Source organism: Ranitomeya variabilis, chromosome 3, assembly GCF_051348905.1.
Source record: "Ranitomeya variabilis isolate aRanVar5 chromosome 3, aRanVar5.hap1, whole genome shotgun sequence".
NCBI classification, from domain to species: Eukaryota; Metazoa; Chordata; class Amphibia; order Anura; family Dendrobatidae; genus Ranitomeya; species Ranitomeya variabilis.
The window spans coordinates 99,425,282-99,444,830 of record NC_135234.1 but is presented as its reverse complement, the minus strand read 5'-3'; the positions used below and the strand labels follow the sequence as shown (position 1 = coordinate 99,444,830).

Below are 19,549 nucleotides of genomic sequence, written 5' to 3'. Positions count from 1 at the left end.
CACATACACTGTGCGCTCGGCTCCTCCGTGGAGGCTTGCTCTCATCCCTCTCTCCTGTCGGCATCAACCTCCTGTTACTGTGACCTGTGTGCAGCAAGCGGCCACAGCAAACAGGAGAGAGGGATGAGGATGTGGTAGCACATGTATTGCGCACGCTCGATTTGGCTCCTGCAGGGTAAGACCATACAGGGCTGGGTATGAACAGTGCTTGAAAAGAGCGCCGCCAATCAACAGCAGTCTTCATTCACATGTCAATTTTTAACCCCGTGCATGAAAAAATGGTACGGTGTCATCCGTGTTTGAACCAGTTTGTCACCAGTTTATGTTCCGTGTGTCTGTTTTTACAATCAGTGTTTTATCAGTGACTTTCATGGATGAATAAATAAATGACAAAGCGTCTCCTAAACTTTACAATGTTAAATACGGATTACACACTGATGCCATCCGTGTGTTGAGTGTTTTTCACAGACCCATAGACTTTTATTGACCCTTTTTATCTGTGATACCAGGAAAAAGACACACGATCCGTGAAAAAACATGGACAGCACCATAATTATAATGGGTATGTATTGTTTCGGTGAAAAAACAAACAACTGATAGAACACTTTTGTGCAATACAGAAGTGTGGCTAGATGCTACATGAGGGGGTTGAATGGTGTGCTGAGTGCTTGGCCACACCAAGGGTGCGCCGAGGACCCCTCAATTACATATATAATAAAACTTTTCTATAAAATGAAGGTAGTGAAATCTATACTGGTTTAATTTTGAGATTTGTGGTGACCAACTCCCTGTAATGAATCCATGACTCTGACCCCTGCATGGTTCTGGTGCATAGTGTTTGTGAACAGCCGCCATGCCTTGGCACCATTTCTAACCTTTGCGACAACTGAGAGAAGCTAACCTGTTCAACAGCGGCCAGAACTAGTTCATCCCCGCCTGCCATGACGAAGCCCTGAGAGGTCCAACGTGCCACTAGATGGGGGTCTCTAAGCGGCCACATGGGGCGCTGTAGTTTTCCAGTGTATCTATGCCATCAGCTGACGGCTCTCTCTTCCTCATCCTGGTGACATTGTACAGATGGTCCGCAGCGTTCTCAGACCATCCAAGTGTATGCTTTCCAAATTGCCGGCCAGCGTTCTCTGATGCTGTCCTTCCTTCTTCTCATTGTTTTAGCTGTTGCTGGCAGGGTTGCTTTGCAAAGCAATTTGAGAAATATTTAATTGTTTGTGATGGATGATGTCATGTAGAATTGGAAACCTGGTGCTTTCATTGTAACATCTCCAAGAACTTCTTGTCATAGTGATGCTGCCATGGTGTCTGCAGAACTCTCAGCAGCTGCTTCCCCGTTAGATGAGAGCAGACTCAACACGGCGTGAAATTACGCTACTACCATTCCCATTCATTAGCGCTAGATTGTTACCAGCTACAGGCTTGATTGACCTTTTTCATTAATTAAGAGAAGGATCCTAGGTTGGTAAATATAGATGAACCTGCCTTCCTGTCGCACCATGTCAGAAGAGATAACAAGAAGAACATTTCTGCCATCCTTGCCATGTTGCCGCCTGCCAGGTGCTCCCCGGCCGCCTTTTAGATTTATCCAACATTTTAGCTGTAGTTCTAGTTTTACTGCTTAGCGCAGGCAATACTGATCAGATGTGGACTCATCCAGTGTATTACAACCCTGAAAAATGCCTTCAGCTTACAGATTATGGAGTCAGATGTTTTAGTGGATGAAACCATCTGCAGCCTTTTTTTAAAAAAAAAAACAAACAAAAAACCTCATTCACAGAAACTGGCCGCGGGCCTCCTGACCTGATCTCTACAGTCTCATATATCAGGGGTGTCAAGCTGCATTCCTCAAGGGCTGCAAACAGGTCATGTTTTCAGGATTTCCTTGTATTGCACAGGTGATCATTTAATCACCTGCACAGAATGATTCCAGCACCTTGTGCAATGAGAAGGAAATCTTGAAAACACGCATGGTTTGAGGCCCTCGAGGAATGCCGTTTGACACCCCTGTCATATATAACCTGAGTTTGCATCAGGAGCCCCATAGCCAGTGTGTGCATCATGGTACATACTCAGACCGTGTTTCATGGACCTCTAAAGGAGTTGTCAGTCTAGGAGGAGGCGACGCTGGGTGTACAATAGAACTGGAGTGACGGAGGCTTGAAATCTGCAGATGGCTCTTCAGCCACCTTTGCATGTAATTTCAAACACTGATTTCCCAGTAACTGAGGAACGGTCTGGCAATTTAAAGAGATTGCTGGACTTAACTTTAAAAAAAAAAAAAACGCCACACACATATATGGGCACCAGAAATCCTGGTGACAGATTATATTTAGCTTCAAAATCCAGGGCAGAATATACAGAATAGCTGTGCATTCCAGTTTTATCAAAATGAGCAGTTTGAACCCAGCTATAGAGGGACGGCTCATGTGCCCCATTGTATTCAGTCTCCCCCAACCCAACCTGACTGACAGCTGCAGCTTGTACAAAACCGGGTGTGAATTCAGCAGCAGCAGGGAGGTTATAAAACATATGACCAATTCAATGGACTGCGGCATTATATCCATTGAACACAAATATGGGATAGGCTATAGGAAAAAAATTGTATAAGCCACATATGAGAAAGTAGATAAAGTGCCATTTCAGGGGGCCTCCAGTCATCATGTTTTACCTTCCTGCTTTTTTGCATCTTGTCATTTTTTTCTTCTCCGTTTTCCTTATTTGCATTGTTTTTTGATGCACGTACAGCACCATGGAATTAATGGTGTTATATAAATTAATAATAATGCAGATATTTAGGTGTCAGAAGCCAAATGAGGCAGTCGAGGAGTAATCATGTATTGTCACACATATAATACTTTACCGGCGTCACTTGTCACTCATTTTTTAGACTGTCACCTGGTTTTTGCCACCTAGTTTGAGATCAGCAAGATGTAGAGACATAGTCCCTGATTCCAGCAATGTGTCACTTAGTAGGCTGTTTTGCTATCGTTTTGATAAAATCCAGTGTGGTTTTTTTTCAGCATGAGATTCATAGAGGACTAGTAAACCTGCTGCCTGGTAGTCCTCCTTGTTCAGGAGTTCTGTATAACCCCACCACTGATTGGCAGCTTTCTGCATATGCACAGTCCACACAAAGCTGTGAATCTGTGATGTGGGCAGGGTTATACAGAGCTCATCATTCAGATAGCTGCTAGATCTGCAGCAAAGAAAATGCTGATTTTATCAAAACTGTAGCAAGCAGCAAAGTAAGTGACACATCACTGGAATTAGGGTCTCCGCTGCTCTGATGGGGTAGCAAAAGCCTGTTAACAGATTCCCTTTAATCAGTATTATGAGATATTCCATTGTAGGCATTAAGTTATTTATTTTACTTTTTGTCATTCTCCTATATATATATTTTTTCTTCACATAAAAGTGCTCAAACTCCAAACCATGCTGGGAATTGCATAAAATTGCCCCACGATGTGTTCTACCTGAAGCCCTCTGAAAGAGGGACGGAACTGGATCTATTCCCTAATTGTGTGAGCTAGAAGGTTCGGGAGTAGAAGGGAATGAAAAATGCAGGGACAAGTGACTTCCTGCTTCTGTATAGAGTGAAGATAATAATTTACTGGGTAGAAAAGCAAAATGAGCAATTGTAAGTACACAGCGCTATATGATATGATGACTGCAAAATATTAAGAGGATAAAAATGTTGATGGTAGGAGTGTTACTTTGATTGAGGTGTGGCTTCTCTGGGTCCTTCGGGGGGCATGTCTGGGCTTTAAAACAAGCAACCGATATTACTCCAGTACTTGCCACTTGCTACAGTTGTGTGGATACTAACCAGACAACAGCATCTCAGCCACTTGTAGGAGGACTCTCTTTCCTCAGGCTGCCATGTATGCACACTGATCCCTGGTGCACTATGTGCAGCGGTTTTGCAGTAGTTGTATTCGGGATACATCAGTGTGTGTTGTACAGATTTTAGCTTGTATTCTATCAGCAGCCATTGTTCCCCCGCTATGTCTTTATGCGGTAAGTGTTTGCTTCTTTTGCGTTCTTTGTGTTTCTTTTTAGGTCGTGTAATTGCATGTTTCTGATAGAATGGGCTCAGCTGCAGCATTTGTCAGCTCTCCGATACACATACGGGGGACATGGGGAATAACAATACTTGGTTGATTAAATATTCTAAGATAAGGCAATTTTCTCTTGCCATTTAAACCATATTATGTTTTTCTTGGTGATCTTTTCTTCTATATAACTTTCTTATTGCAGTTCCCAATAAATATGTTGCTTGGCTGCATTAAAAAATGTTCGGCCATTGTAATTTTTTGTCTGTGGTGAATGCTTATTCAAAAGCCTCTGTGCTACGTTTGTGGAACGCATGGTGTGTAAGTTGCTTTTAGACTTCTTCTACCACCTCCTCCTCCAATCTTGGGGGCAAGTTTGATTATGCCACACAGCTTGTTTCTCCACATACCTTAAATACTTTGTGACAAGGTTTGCATCTCTGTTTGGGAAAAGTAGGCTTTTATCCCAGATTGCCACATTATACAAAAAGTTCTTAAATATTTTTAATAGGAAAATCACAATAATTTTAATTAGGGAAGTAATCATTATAGAACATTAAAATGGCCTCCATCTTGTTCCCCTGATAAAAATCTGTTCTAAAATAACGGGACGGGAGCTTGTGAGCATGTGCACTTCATGTGTAGGAACATGTGACCCCAGTACATATTCTGATCTAATACTAGAGATACCAGGGGTGCTGTGTAAGAAGAGGCTGCTCACACTGCTATCCAGTGTCTATGTAATCTAGTACTGGAGATGCCTGGGAGGTGTGGTAAGAGGCTGCTCCCACTATTGACCCGGTCTTTATAATTGAATATTGGAGGTACTAGAGGCTAGAGATGAGGGAATATCTTTGGGTCCCTCCTTATTCGGCAAGCTATATCGCTTACCGAATAAGCTGCAGCGGGAACCCGGATTCCTGGAGAGCTTCGGCTGATCAATTGTTCGGCTCCGCAGCTGCATGTGTCGCGGCTGTGTGACAGTCACAACACATGCATGGAGGGTGCTAAGGTAAGAAGAGGCTGCTCACACTGCTGTCCATCCGATCTGTTTTAATACTAGATATATTAGTTTTGCTGTAAGCTGAGCGATGCTGTAAGCTGAACATGGCTTGACAACCTGGCATAGGGTTTTCTCCAGGTCACAGCAGGTCTAATGTACATACTAAAAGACCCCTGTCCTATTAACATTCTAAGACAGGTTTCTATCAGTGCAAGAAGGCATCATCCATTTTAATTCTACAGTAGTCTTTTCTGTAGACCAAATGATTATTATTTGCTAACTATAAAGGAATTTTCACAACTGCATTATTGCACATAGCAGGATAGCATGAATGTAGATGAAAACACTCCCTCCTCCAGCCCCCCTTTTTCTTCTCCAAACCATTGTGGAGAAACTAAGTGGGCACGAGGGGAAGTAAGCCCAAACGCTAGGGAAAAGGGGGAGTGGAGACCCCTAGGCAGATCTAAGGCCCCCTCCTTCTCCTACCTTCACTATATTGGTTCCACACCAATTGGCGAGCAGGAACCTAAGCCCTGTAGATCCCTAGAGCTAGGCCCTGAATAGGGAAAGGGGGATGAACACTGGTCAGTCCCCACTGTACACTAAAGCCAAGGGAGACAAACAAGGGGGAAGCAACTTAGCTTGAGCAGACTCCAGAGAGATACCAAACATCCTTCAACAGCACTAGAGAAGAAGGCCAACTGCTATAGCTCCAAGCCTTCACAATGGAAAATGTGAATATCACCCGCGACTCCCTGAAGTAGACTGGGTGTCTATAAACACCAAGGTCCAAGTGTGTCAATTAGAGCCAGTAGAGGGAGGTCGCCACAGGGTCCTGAAGTCAGAAGGACTAAGAGGGCGTCTGCAATGCCAAATGCAGAGACCTTCTGCAGCCAGATGAAGAGCGACTGTAGCATCTGACATACCCGTGACTGGAACATTGTATTAAAATTATTGGTGCCCAATATGTTGTTTTTCTTATTCAATTGGGCATTTTGTTTCTGTCAGCTTGGTGGGTGTGTAGTTTCCATCCATGATGATGCCGTACGATCCTAAAAAGGCAGCGTCATGGGAACGGTAAAGTCAATGCCCACCAGGGCTGTGGAGTGGGTAAGCCAAACTTCCTACTCAGACTCCGATTCCTCAATTTCCATGACTCCACCAAATTTTGCTCTGATTCCACGACTGCGACTCTACAGCCCTGTCAGGGCTGTGGAGTTGGTAAGCCAAACCTCTGACTCCGACTCCACCAAAATGGTCTCTGACTCCACAACTCCGACTCCACAGCGCTGATGCCCACAGTTATTACTGAAATGAAAGGACCATAGAGAACTGACCCATCGCGATACTTTTCCTCTTTCCTCAGCTGCGCTCACGACGCTCCTCACTTTTCCTGCTCCTCCGTCGCTCTGATACTGCTGTCAGCCTCCTTCCCGGTACTTTAAGAACTGTGCGAGAGTTTCTCACATGGACAATCAATGCCAGCCTCTTGGCACTTTCTGTTAGTAAAGAATTGAAAAAGGAGGAAGTTAAATTGCTTGTCCACTACTGTCACAACCCCATCTTGATCTGAATGTTTGGCGCTGATGAAATAAAAAGGCTTATACTCTCCTTCCAGCGGTGTCTGCACTCGCGGTCCTGGGGCTCTTTTGCGGTTGTTGAGTCTGGCGCCCAATCAGCGCTGGCGTCACGGTCACCACTTTTGGACAAATCGAACATCGAGAGGAAATGAGTGAGCAGCCGCAGCCCTGACTTCCACTTGATGTTCAATTTGTCCAAGGTCTGGGTCAATGATGCCAGCACTGATTATGACAAGTGAGCCCATTGCCCAATTACGTGCAGGGCTGGGAGGGGAGTATAGGGTTATTTTATCTTATCTGGGCCAAGCGTGGGGTATGAGAAGGGGGTGTCCTAGTAGTGGACAAAGCCTTATTTGCATATGAATTAAAACTGCAATTTTTTTCCCTCTTTCAGTCGGGGAGCATCAGTTGGGGTGTGGATCACATCTTTCAGAGTAACATGACCACGTAAGCAGGTTGGATCGTTCTGACAGATTCTGTTTTAAGGGTTAACTGTCAAGGATTCCACATTTTTATGTCAGCACTATACCATCTATAAAGCAGTGAGGACGTCATATGTCGGTGTGTCGCCTGCCAAGACTGATGAGCACTAGAAAAACTTGTCACACCGCCATGTGAAATGAATAGTCAGTGTGCAATCTGCAGGGTGGGCACAGCCGATGAGTGCTTGGAATAGCCGCTCGGCTACGAACGCTGCAGTGGTGTCTGTAGGAAAGCGCCACACTGTATAGAATGGTATGAGTGTGCAAGGGCCCTGTTCACACCAATTTATTTGTATGTGCATTATCTACATTGGGAACATATCCCTGTGTACACCCAGAACGCCACGTCCAATGTGTATGACTGTATTGTTGTAAATTATATATCGCATGCTCCTGCCATACTGACGAGCGCCACGGATGAAACTTTGTGTGAACAATGGCCGATTGCCCTACTTTGGCCAGTGGTAACTTTTGCGCTTTCATTTATTCCTTCTCTTCCTCCAAGAGACACTTTTTTTTTTTTCGTGGACATTGCCATAGAGGAAGAGTACAGATGTAGTTTTGTGACACCATTTATTTTACTATGTAATGTAATGAAAAACCGGATACCAGGTGGGGTGAAAAAAAGAGCAGTGCTGCCGTTTTATGTTTTGATTGTAGGGTACATTGTGGTAAAGTCATTCCCCTTGGATGGGGAATCGGGTGACAATTTAAACTTTTTATTTTTGTTTTTAAAAACTTTTCTTTTTTTTCTTTAATTGAACCTGTAATGGGTTGATCATTTATACTACATATATTCTGTGATACTACATTATTGCAGTTTAACTGGTAGTTGTGGTTCTCCCATGACGTCGGCCTCTGGCTAAGCTGCCCAGGAGCAGTAAAGTGGCAGTCAGGGCCTTCAGCAGGGTCTTGGCAGCCATGATAACCATGGTAACCAGTCGACTCTAAGCTGTTGTGTCGTTTAAGTGTTGCTGTCAGTGATAACATGATAGAACAGCGATCTGAGCTCGCTCCGGCCGCTGCTGCTGTAGATAGATGCCAGTTATGTAATGCAGTTGACGTCTGCTGTGGATGAAGCGGGCTCCGCTCCTGAATATACTCAGAACACCTTCAACCTGTGACTAAAGTGTGTATCACATGTTATTTAAGGGGTTGTCCAGCTGCACAATTATACTTAAAGGGGTTGTGTCATGACAGACCTTTTATGGCATTTTCACAGGCTATGGCCCAAATGACAGGAAAGGTGGCCGTGCATGTGTAGTTCTCCCCATTCACTGCTGTAGGAAGCCCAAATATAGCCAGGCGCCCCTGCAGCTTGTGTTTGGGATCAGGGAACCCTTGTTCTGGAGATACATATACATATAAAGTAATATTAGATATAAGTTCTGCACAGTCTGTTTTTGAGGGATTTTTTTTTTTCCAGGATAGTTGTAGACTGAAGTCTGGATGTGATACACAGGTGTTTGGAATCTCGATGTAATTGAGTTCGCCACTATTTTGGCTATGTGTAACCTGCTTCAATAGAAGTGTCTGGTGCCAGGACTGCCTGTTTGTTCTGTGTGAAGATTTCCCACGATTGTGTTAGTCCGCAGAGCTGAGCGCAAGGACTATTCTGCCCCCAGCGGGCATGAGTCTGAAGTGTCTTAGTGTTTGGGCCGCTCTGGCCCTGGAGCCTCTGCGGAGCATTGCGCTCTTGCCCCGGAGCCTCTGCGGAGCATTGCGCTCTTGCCCCGAAGCCTCTGCGGAGCATTGCGCTCTTGTCCCGGAGCCTCTGCGGAGCATTGTGCTCCGGCCCCGGAGCCTCTGCGGAGCATTGCGCTCCTGCCCCGGAGCCTCTGCGGAGCTTTGCGCTCCTGCCCCGGAGCCTCTGCGGAGCTTTGCGCTCTGGCCCCGGAGCCTCTGCGGAGCATGGTGCTCTGGCCCCGGAGCCTCTGCGGAGCATGGCGCTCTGGCCCCGGAGCCTCTGCGGAGCATGGCGCTCTGGCCCCGGAGCCTCTGCGGAGCATGGCGCTCTGGCCCCGGAGCCTCTGCGGAGCATGGCGCTCTGGCCCCGGAGCCTCTGCGGAGCATGGCGCTCTGGCCCCGGAGCCTCTGCGGAGCATGGCGCTCTGGCCCCGGAGCCTCTGCGGAGCATGGCGCTCTGGCCCCGGAGCCTCTGCGGAGCATGGCGCTCTGGCCCCGGAGCCTCTGCGGAGCATGGCGCTCTGGCCCCGGAGCCTCTGCGGAGCATGGCGCTCTGGCCCCGGAGCCTCTGCGGAGCATGGCGCTCTGGCCCCGGAGCCTCTGCGGAGCATGGCGCTCTGGCCCCGGAGCCTCTGCGGAGCATGGCGCTCTGGCCCCGGAGCCTCTGCGGAGCATGGCGCTCTGGCCCCGGAGCCTCTGCGGAGCATGGCGCTCTGGCCCCGGAGCCTCTGCGGAGCATGGCGCTCTGGCCCCGGAGCCTCTGCGGAGCATCCCTGGGGCTCCGCTTCGGTTTGTTTAACCAGACCCCAGTTAGGGAAGAATGAACACTGGGACCAGTGGGTATTTCTTCTAAGCAAATGCCAATAGCTATAAAGTTGGGGAGAGCCGCAGTGCAGCATTGTTCATGTCGGTAATTGTGTAACTTCTCACCCCAGCTTTTCTAGGTTGTAGGGCAACGTTGTGTTGTAATAAATGTGTATGTGCCTGGTGACTTTTATATGATGTGCATCAATACAGCTCACTTTTTTAGAGCCTACATCCAGCCTATGTGAAAAAGGCCCCCAGCGTATTTGCTATTTGACTCCATAAACCTGTTGGGGCCAAAATGTCTTATGCCTCCTTTTAGGCAAGTATACTTATTTGTATTTATTTATTCCCTCTTTGTGTTAGCGGCAGTAATTCTATACAGCAGTATACAATGGTACCATGGCACGGTATATTGTATATATTGATGATATTTTTTTCCCATGTATCCCACTGTATTCCTATACGGCGGAGTGCGATGCTGTCTTTAGTTACAGGACGCAGAGGCTCCTAATAATGTACCGCACTGGTGTAAAGTTCTTAATGAGCCTAGCCTGCCTCATGGAGGGGAGAGGGATTGGTATAGACGCTTGACAATTGTGTGCTATTGCCTATCATAGTCCTACTGATCACCTTGAAAAGAAAAATTCTGTATTGCCCATTATATTCTTTCTAATCCTTGTAGTGGTCCATCACCAAGGTTTCTATGTGGCTTAATGTCTTAGCATTGATCTGACAGCTCTTCTCAGCTCATGAATATAATTTCAGGCATACAGAATGTTACTGGAGCAATATTGGATTTATTGGTGCATGCAAAAAGATATGTAATATTAATTTATAAGCTACATATAAAATTATTTATCTTTTTTTCTTATCTTGGGCATTTATGGCAAATCTAAAACGCATGTCCTACTCCACTAATAGATGTGGGTGCCACCTAATTTAGAAACGGCCTCTTGCAGAGCTTGGTTGCTCCATGTACAAATCTTGTGATTTACAGCCACAAATCAATATATAGTAACTGACTGGGCAATAGTATGATCTGTCCTTGTAAATGGCAGCCTTCCCAGTGACTGGGGCAGCACGGTGGCTCAGTGGTTAGCACTGTTACTTTTGCAGTAATAGGTTCCAGGGTTCCAATCCCACCAGTCTCCCCATGTTTGCATATATTTCCTCTGGGTTCTCCAGTTTCCTCCCACATTCCAAAGAACTACTGATAAGGAATTTAGATTGCAAGTCCCAATGGGGACAATGATGGTAATGATGTCTGTAAAGTGCTGTGGAATATAATGGCAGTATATAATTTAAATACATTTGTAAAAGGGGGATGTCTCACAAATCCACAGGGTGTATTCAAAGGTGTCTGATCCCCGGGACCCCCATAAATCACTAGAACCGGTCTCCAAAACACGACTGCAGTGAGGGTGAATTTTTAAAGTAAGGGCCAGTGTGTGGTATCCTGTACACACTGACTGGAGCGGCAGGGCAGATGCTCGATCATTGCCTTATAGTGTCACCCATGCCACGGTATCCTGTACACACTGACTGGAGCGGCAGGGCAGATGCTCGATCACTGCCTTATAGCCTTGCCCATGTCACCTATTGGCAGCTTCCTGTGTACACTACATTAACAGTAAGCTGCCAATCTGCGGTGGAGGGGTTATACAGAGCAATTGACTAGGAGGCACGAGACACCTAGTCCTGTAGGGATAATCTGCAAAACACAGCCCAGAAAGTGACACAATACTGGAATCTGTGCTTTTACCCCACATCATGCAGCTCTCAGATTACGTAGCAAAATCCTGGTGAAAGACCTTTTTAATGAATGGGCAAAATACTCACGAAGCTCTCTCCCTAATCATTGTGTAACTTTGAAAAGCCTTGTGGTTCTCAGTTTCTGCACCCAGCAGTGATCTGCAGGGAGGCAGTCAAATCCCCCATTTATTACATTTCTGCTGCACAGCCGGTGAGTCTGGAGAGAACAGTAAATGACTGCTTCCCATGAGGCCACAGCTGGCACTGTGGTGGGTGCAGGTAATGGGGTCTTCAGCCTGTTCTTTGTAGTATGGCACAGCACGAGTTGTAGAGATTTAGCGGAACTGTTTAATCTTTTTTCACTTTGTCTGAGGGCTCGCTCACACTGGCGTATGTTCTCTTATGCAAGAGAATCGGGCCGATTATATTAATGACACTCTGCTTAAACTCTGTCTGAGTTTGATCTTGCTGTCATCTGCGTGTGATGGAATTCTCTCGTACGAGAGGATCGGATCACGAGTGCAGAGGAGATGGAGAACTTAATTTCTCCATTGTCTCTGTCCCATGTTTCACAGGTCCCCATAGACTTGTGTACGTGATCTGAATATCCGAGCCACTCGCAGCATGCGAATCGGTATGAGAAAATAATTGCAGATCTGCACTGCCCCGTAGTATAATACTGGGCCGAGTGTTATTCCGATGAAACCTCAGAGAGCACTCGGCCGTGTTATACGCCAGTGTGAACCCTTATTTGATAAATGCCTTGCCGGTATTTTTACCAGATTACACAAATGTTTCCTATCAGCTGTATATCTGTGATCACCTCATTGTATGCACTGACCAGGAATTCTGCCAAAAGTGAAGCAGGCATTTTAGTTAATGGCGCACAGTGACTGCTGGGGGCCGCACCAGTAGCCCAGTTGTTAAGTAGACCCCTTTTAGGGAAGAATGTCATTTGTACTAGGTGGTCATGATATTCTGCTTCCTTCCTCATGTAAATGCATGTTTATGGGGGAGATGGCTCTTTGCCAAAGAAGTGTGAATCTGACAGCTGTTTTATGTGCATTTCTGGCATTATTGTGAGACTAGACTAGATTTGGCTTTAAAGGGTCGCTGTTTCACAAGAAAAAGATTTTGATAAGTCACCAATTAATTGGTTGAGTGCTGAGACTCTAGGTGCATTTACATTGCAAGATTATAATGAATGACGAAGTCTAGGAACGTTCCTTTTGTGATTATCTTGCACTGTAAATAGGCTGCTGACCTCCCGATGAACAAGAAAAAAGCTTCTTTTTTATGTCAGGTGAATTGACTTATAAGCAGGCTTAAAGCTTAATGTTCTCAGCAGTGCTTCGTCTTATGTCAATAGGACTTGTGCTGCCGACAACAATGGCAGCCTGAGCACGCTGGACGATCTGTTATAGAATGTCTGCCCACAGGCAGAGCACGCTCAACGACCGCCAGTCGGTTCATGCCCCTGTATAGACTAGACTAATGCCAGCCGGACCCACCGATTGACTGGTTTAGCGACCGCCAGTCGGTTCATGCCCCTGTATAGACTAGACTATTGCCAGCCGGACCCGCCGATTGACTGGTTTAGCTGACCGTCTGATGTGCACGGGGCCTCGACTGACTAATGTCGGTGAAGTAAAGGATCTGTCCTGTCTGATTTTGGACTGCCAATCCTGTTTTGTTCTCCCTGAGATAAGCCACCAACCGCATTGTCTCTCTTGGATAACACAGAAGCAGTCGGCAGAACAAGTGCCTTTGTATGGGAGAGATGGCCAAGGTAGCTGCCGGCTGGACAATTGTTGGCCTAATGGCCACTTAAGCGGACCTCTGCCACATTCTGCCCTTGTACTGTTCCTGTCTGGCCTGTGCAGATCAAGACAACCAAATTGCTGGAAAATGGTAGCACATCAGAAAATGCAGCCTCTACCCACCTGGGGTATCCATTTCATCGGTATCTGAATCCACAGGATGCCGGTGATGTTGACATAGACTAGTTGTCAGCTCCCTCTTCTACCATTCAGCCTGTGCAACCGCCTTCTCTGCGCCGCCCTAGCTCACGCCAGCTGCCCGCAGCCCTAGTCCACACACCGCACAGAAAGAAGTGGTACAACTTTCCTTTACTCCCTATATCCGATCACTCATTCGCTCTTGTCGCCTGCATCTCAAAAACATCTCTCGAATCCGACCTTTTCTCATAGTTGAAACTGCTAAGACTCTTACTGTCGCTCTTATTCATTCTCGTCTGGACTACTGCAACTCTCTTCTAATCGGTCTCCCTCTTACTAAACTTTCTCCTCTCCGATCCATCTTGAATGCTGCAGCCAGAGTCATATTTCTGTCCAGCCGCTTCACCGATGCCTCCATCTTGTGCCAGTCATTACACTGGCTACCCATTCGCTACAGGGTCCAGTATAAACTCATCTCTCTCACCCACAAAGCTCTCCACAGTCTGCACCGCCTTATATCTCCTCTCTCATCTCTGTCTATTGCCCTACATGTGCCCTCCGTTCTACAAACAACCTAAGACTAACATCCCCCGTAATCCGAACCTCACACCTCCGTCTCCAAGACTTCTCTCGTGCTGCGCCAGCTCTCTGGAATGCACTTCCCCATACGATCAGACTGATACCTAGCCCCGACCTATTCAAGCGCGCTTTAAAAACCCATCTCTTCAAACAAGCCTACCACATCAACTACTCAGTAAACTAACTTTGCCCTGTTCCCTCCTTCCAAATATGAATCTGCACCCTACTATTCATCTGTCTCCACACCCTCCATGCTCATGATAACTGCACTTCATACTTGACTATTGCACTTAAACACACGGGCTGATGACCGGATCATGCAGCTTTGTATGAAAATCCCTATTTATTATAATTGCCAGACTTGAAATAACGAGCACTTTTCGCCTATTGTGTCCCCCCATTTCCTTGTAGATTGTAAGCTTGCGAGCAGGGACCTCACTCCTAATGTCACTGTTTAAATTGTCTTAACTCGTACCGAATTTATTGTCTGTACATGTCCCCGCTTAATTGTAAAGTGCTGCGGAATATGTTGGCGCTTTATAAATAAAAATTATTATTATTATTATTACATCGGGGTAATGCGTTGAGTATTTTTTTATTTTTTTTTTGGTCTGTACTTGTGAGAAATTGTGGGGTTATCATACTTTTGTGGTGTATGTATTGTTTAGGTGGAGCTGTTGATCAAGGTTAAAGAGCTCAATAACCAGAGCAGAAGGATTTGCTGCTTTTTTATTATAATCTTTATAATAAAGAGTAAATTATATGGTCATGATTAGCTGCTACTGGTAAAAATACGGGTTACAATAAGCTGTATCCTAATATGGATTAGCAGGAACAGCTGGTCACTATACCAGGACAATTATGCAAATGGCACTCAGATCAAACGCTGATCAGATTGTGAGCATAGTGTGAAGCCATTCTCTCTGATGAGAAGATGCAGAAAAAAAGTCTTCATCTTCTCCAGTCTGCTACTGCACGACAGTCAGACTGCACTCGGGTGTCATCCGAGTGCAGTCCGATGATTTCTACACACTCATTGACTTGCATGATAGTGTGACCGAATATTGGATCATACTTGAGCTTGCAAAAAAATTTTTTTGTTTTTCCATCGGTCTCTGTCCGAGGGGAAAAAAGTTGGATATTTGCACGGCTCCATGAACTAACATTGGTCCATGTTTTGTCGGATTGCACTAGAACTGATCCATTCGTCTGCACCAGGGCTGTGGAGTCGGAGGCAGTGTTCATTTTAATGGAGTCAGAGTTGAAGTCTGTATAAAATGGATCAACTCTGACTCCTAATATATGTAATAAATTGGGTACAGTAGTTGAGTACAGGATGTAAATGTTTTCATAATAATTGCGGAAAGTTCTGAAATGTCCTATAAATGTCTGTTCTGTTCCTGATCTAAGGACCTTGGCTTTTAGTTGAGATGAATCTGTGCTGCACTTTCTGCACATGCTCAGTAATGACCAGTGCTGTGGGGTCATAGATGAGATGACTCTGTGCTGCACTTTATGCACAAGCTCAGTAGTGACCAGTGCTGTGGGGTCATAGATGAGATGACTCTGTGCTGCACTTTATGCACAAGCTCAGTAGTGACCAGTGCTGTGGGGTCATAGATGAGATGACTCTGTGCTGCACTTTATGCACATGCTCAGTAGTGACCAGTGCTGTGGGGTCATAGATGAGATGACTCTGTGCTGCACTTTATGCACATGCTCAGTAGTGACCAGTGCTGTGGGGTCATAGATGAGATGAATCTGTGCTGCACTTTATGCACATGCTCAGTAGTGACCAGTGCTGTGGGGTCATAGATGAGATGAATCTGTGCTGCACTTTATGCACATGCTCAGTAGTGGCCAATACTGTGGGTTTGGGGAAATTGAGGAGTCAGTCGGTGGCTTGGCTTACTGACTCCACAGCCCTGGTCTGCTCCTTCTCTTATTCTGCTCAATATTAAATGATACAAATTAATATAGAATATAAACAGCATTGAGTTTGGCCCCCACAACAGTCAGTCTCTGAGACACCTTTGAAGAATTAATTGCCCACTCCCTGATCTAAGGTGTATGGGGGCTTTTGTCATCTGCAGGATATAGATGTTTTATTCTGGAGCGTTGCACTAAACAGACGGTAATATAAATTTTATATCCTAGTTCAAAATAATCCGTGCAGTTGAGCTATCTGCCCATTTTCACCACCAGTCTAGGTACTAACTGTTTCAGTCTTATTATTGACCATGCATTCACTTTACTTTTTTTTTTTTTCTCACCAAATGGATGTTTTAGAACAGTCAGTCTAAATCTGAGCTGTTGGTTTTTTGTGTTTTTTCGTATGGTTTCCCAGCTATTTAGCAATAACTTACAGTTTATTATTTACAGTATTCGACCATAGATTTCAGATAGGAAGTCTAGAAAGATGTGAGACCTGACGATCAATTCTTTTATCTGGCATTTGTCTGGTTTTGATACATACATATGTGAGGAGCTGAGCCATCAGTCTGGCTCAGTTGCCAGAGACTGAATACACTTGAAATTAGCTGGATTCATAAAATGCTCATCTGAATATTAGAATATACAGTCATTCTGATATTTTTTTCAAAGTAAATACAACAGTCACATTAGGTTCAGGATATGCATGTACAGTTGTGTGAAAAAGTGTCACCTTCCTGATTTCCTATTCTTTCGCATGTTAGTCACACTTAAAGGGAACCTGTCAGCAGGATTGTGCACAGTAACCTACACACAGTGTCAGGTCGGTGCCGTTACACTGATTACAATGATACCTAGGTGATGAAATCCGTCTTGTGGTTGTTCTTTAATCTTTATTTTCAGTTTTGTGTTAATGAGATTCTCGTGCCATAAAGCGGGGTTCATGTGGTGCTCTGATTAGATATTCATAATGCAGACTACTGACAGGTCCCCCTAGTTTGCATAATAAATAATTGTACATACGTTTAAAAAAAAACAACCTTCTGTGGCACCTGCTCTGCAGCAAAAGCGTATGTTTTATGTGCCAATAATCCATTTTGGAGGAGGAATTGTATTTTTTTGTTGCAGTAAGATGGCACCGCCAGCGGTTGTGCAGTAGCAGCTATCGGATCACAACTACCCCGATGGCAAGTTCTGCGCAGGCGCGGTGGGTGCCATTTTCAAATTGAGGGTTTTTTTTTCTTCTTTCCTCAAGGTGAATAACTTGAGTAAATCACATTATAAAGAATGCGATTTTTGCTGCACAGCAGGTGCCATGGCTGACACCTGCCGGCAGAATTTTTTTTTTTAACGTATGTAGTTATTTATTATGCAAACTAGGGGGACCTGTCAGTAGTCTGCATTATGAATATCTATTCACCAGATATTCATAATGGACAATAATCCAAAACACACCAGCAAGTTCAGCTCTGAATGGCTTAAGAAAAGCAAAATTCCGACTTTGGAGTGGCCTAGTCAGAATCCTGACCTTGACCCGATTGAGATGCTGTGGCATGACGTTAAAAAGGCGGTGCATGCTCGGAAACCCTCCAGTGTGGCTGAATTACAATAATTCTGCAAAGATGAGTGGGCCAATATTCCTCCAGAGCGTAGTAAGACTCATTACCAGTTACCACAAACACTTGTTTGCAGTTGTTGCGGCTAATGCTGGCCCAACCAGTTATTAGGTTTAGGGGACAATCACTTTTTCAGGTTTGGATTTCATTTTCCCTTATAATAAAGTCCTTCATTTAAAAACTGTATGTTGTGATTACCGTACTTGTTATCATTTGTCTAATATTTATTATTATTATTTATTTATATAGCACCATTAATTCCATGGTGCTGTACATGAGAAAAGGGGTTACGTACAAGGTTATAGATATCGTTTACAGTAAACAAATTTACAATGACAGACTGGTACAGAGGGGAGAGGACCCTGTCCTTGTGGCCTTACATTCTACGGGATAATGGGGAAGAGACAGAAGGTCGGGGCTGTGGCAGCTCGGGTGTTAAGTGAGGCGAAAGCAGCTCAGGTGTTTGGTGAGGCGGCAGCAGCAGCTCGGGTGGTTGGTGAGGCGGCAGCAGCAGCTCGGGTGGTTGGTGAGGCGGCAGCAGCTCGGGTGGTTGGTGAGGCGGCAGCAGCAGCTCGGGTGGTTGGTTGAGGCGGCAGTAGCTTGGGTGGTTGGTGAGGGGGCAGCTTGGGTGGTTGGTGAGGCGGCAGCAGCTTGGGTGGTTGGTGAGGCGGCAGCAGCTTGGGTGGTTGGTGAGGCGGCAGCAGCTCGGGTGGTTGGTGAGGCGGCAGTAGCAGCTCGGGTGGTTGGTGAGGCGGCAGCAGCAGCTCGGGTGGTTGGTGAGGCGGCAGCAGCAGCTCGGGTGGTTGGTGAGGCGGCAGCAGCAGCTCGGGTGGTTGGTGAGGCGGCAGCAGCAGCTCGGGTGGTTGGTGAGGCGGCAGCAGCAGCTCGGGCGGTTGGTGAGGCGGCAGCAGCAGCTCGGGCGGTTAGTGAGGCGGCAGCAGCTCGGGTGGTTGGTGAGGGGGCAGCTCGGGTGGTTGGTGACGCGGCAGCAGCTCTGGTGGTGACGTGGCAGCAGCTCTGGTGATGACGTGGCAGCAGCTCTGGTGGTGACGTGGCAGCTTGGGGGGTTGGTGAGGGGGCAGCTCGGGTGGTTGGTGATGCGGCAGCTTGGGCGGTGGTGACGCGGCAGCTCGGGTGGTTGGTGACGCGGCGGCAGCTCGGGTGGTTGGTGACGCGGCAGCAGCTCTGGTGGTGACGCGGCAGCTCGGGCGGTTGGTGAGGGGGCAGCTCGGGTGGTGGTGACGCGGCAGCTCGGGTGGTTGGTGAGGGGGCAGAATGGTTATTGCAGGCAGGCTGCAGGCTAATATTTAAATTTGTTTGGTGATCTGAAACATTTAAGTGTGACAAACATGTAAAAGAATAGGAAATCAGGAGGGGGAAACACTTTTTCACACCATTGTAATAATGTATGCAGTTTGTATTGTGAATTGATCCGCTTTCAAATGAAATGTCCAGTCTCCCGCATGGAAGTAATTTACCTTCTCACCGGAAACTGCAATATATTTTTATGTAATATACTGGTACCTGCTTAAATCACACTGCAATGTAATTTATTTATTTTTTCTCCTTTTATGTAAAATGATACAACATAGCAAGGTTACATCACAGACCAAAAGTACAAAGCACATTTCTTATTGCTCATTAATACTATCTGGACAATGTCATTTTTATCACACAACTTATGTTTCTTTAATTTTCTAGGTCTGTAACAGATCCACGAGATGGAAAGAGAGTTGCTCTCAAAAAGATGCCTAACGTCTTCCAGAATCTAGTCTCTTGCAAAAGGGTCTTCCGAGAATTGAAGATGTTGTGTTTTTTTAAGCATGACAACGTAAGTAAGAAGTGTAACTTCTGAACATAAATGTCTCTCCTGCTTCTCTTATAGATTGGATAGTTGCCCCTTGTTGTGTAATGTCTCTCATGTGCTTTACCTATTGTAAAACAGGTTGTGTGATCAAAGGGAATGCTTCCATGCTCACAGTAGTATTTTCATTTATTCTTTTACTCGAACCTCGTGTTCTCATTTTTAATTCATCTGTTTTCAGCATAGTTTAGCCTCTTGCTTCTTGTTTCCCGTCTCCTCGAATCCC

At 45.7% G+C, this 19,549-nt stretch overlaps 1 protein-coding gene across 2 annotated transcripts in view; it reads left to right on the top strand.

The window, feature by feature from the left end:
* NLK (nemo like kinase) overlaps positions 1-19,549 on the top strand; it is a 194,852-nt gene that overhangs the window by 71,589 nt on the left and 103,714 nt on the right. For both annotated transcript variants that reach the window (XR_013223721.1, XM_077294422.1), the window contains exon 2: positions 19,161-19,290. Coding sequence is in view for 1 of the 2 variants with exons in the window: in XM_077294422.1 (XP_077150537.1) it covers positions 19,161-19,290 (130 nt within the window). In the remaining variant the exon portion in view is untranslated. The remainder of the gene's footprint in view (positions 1-19,160; positions 19,291-19,549) is intronic.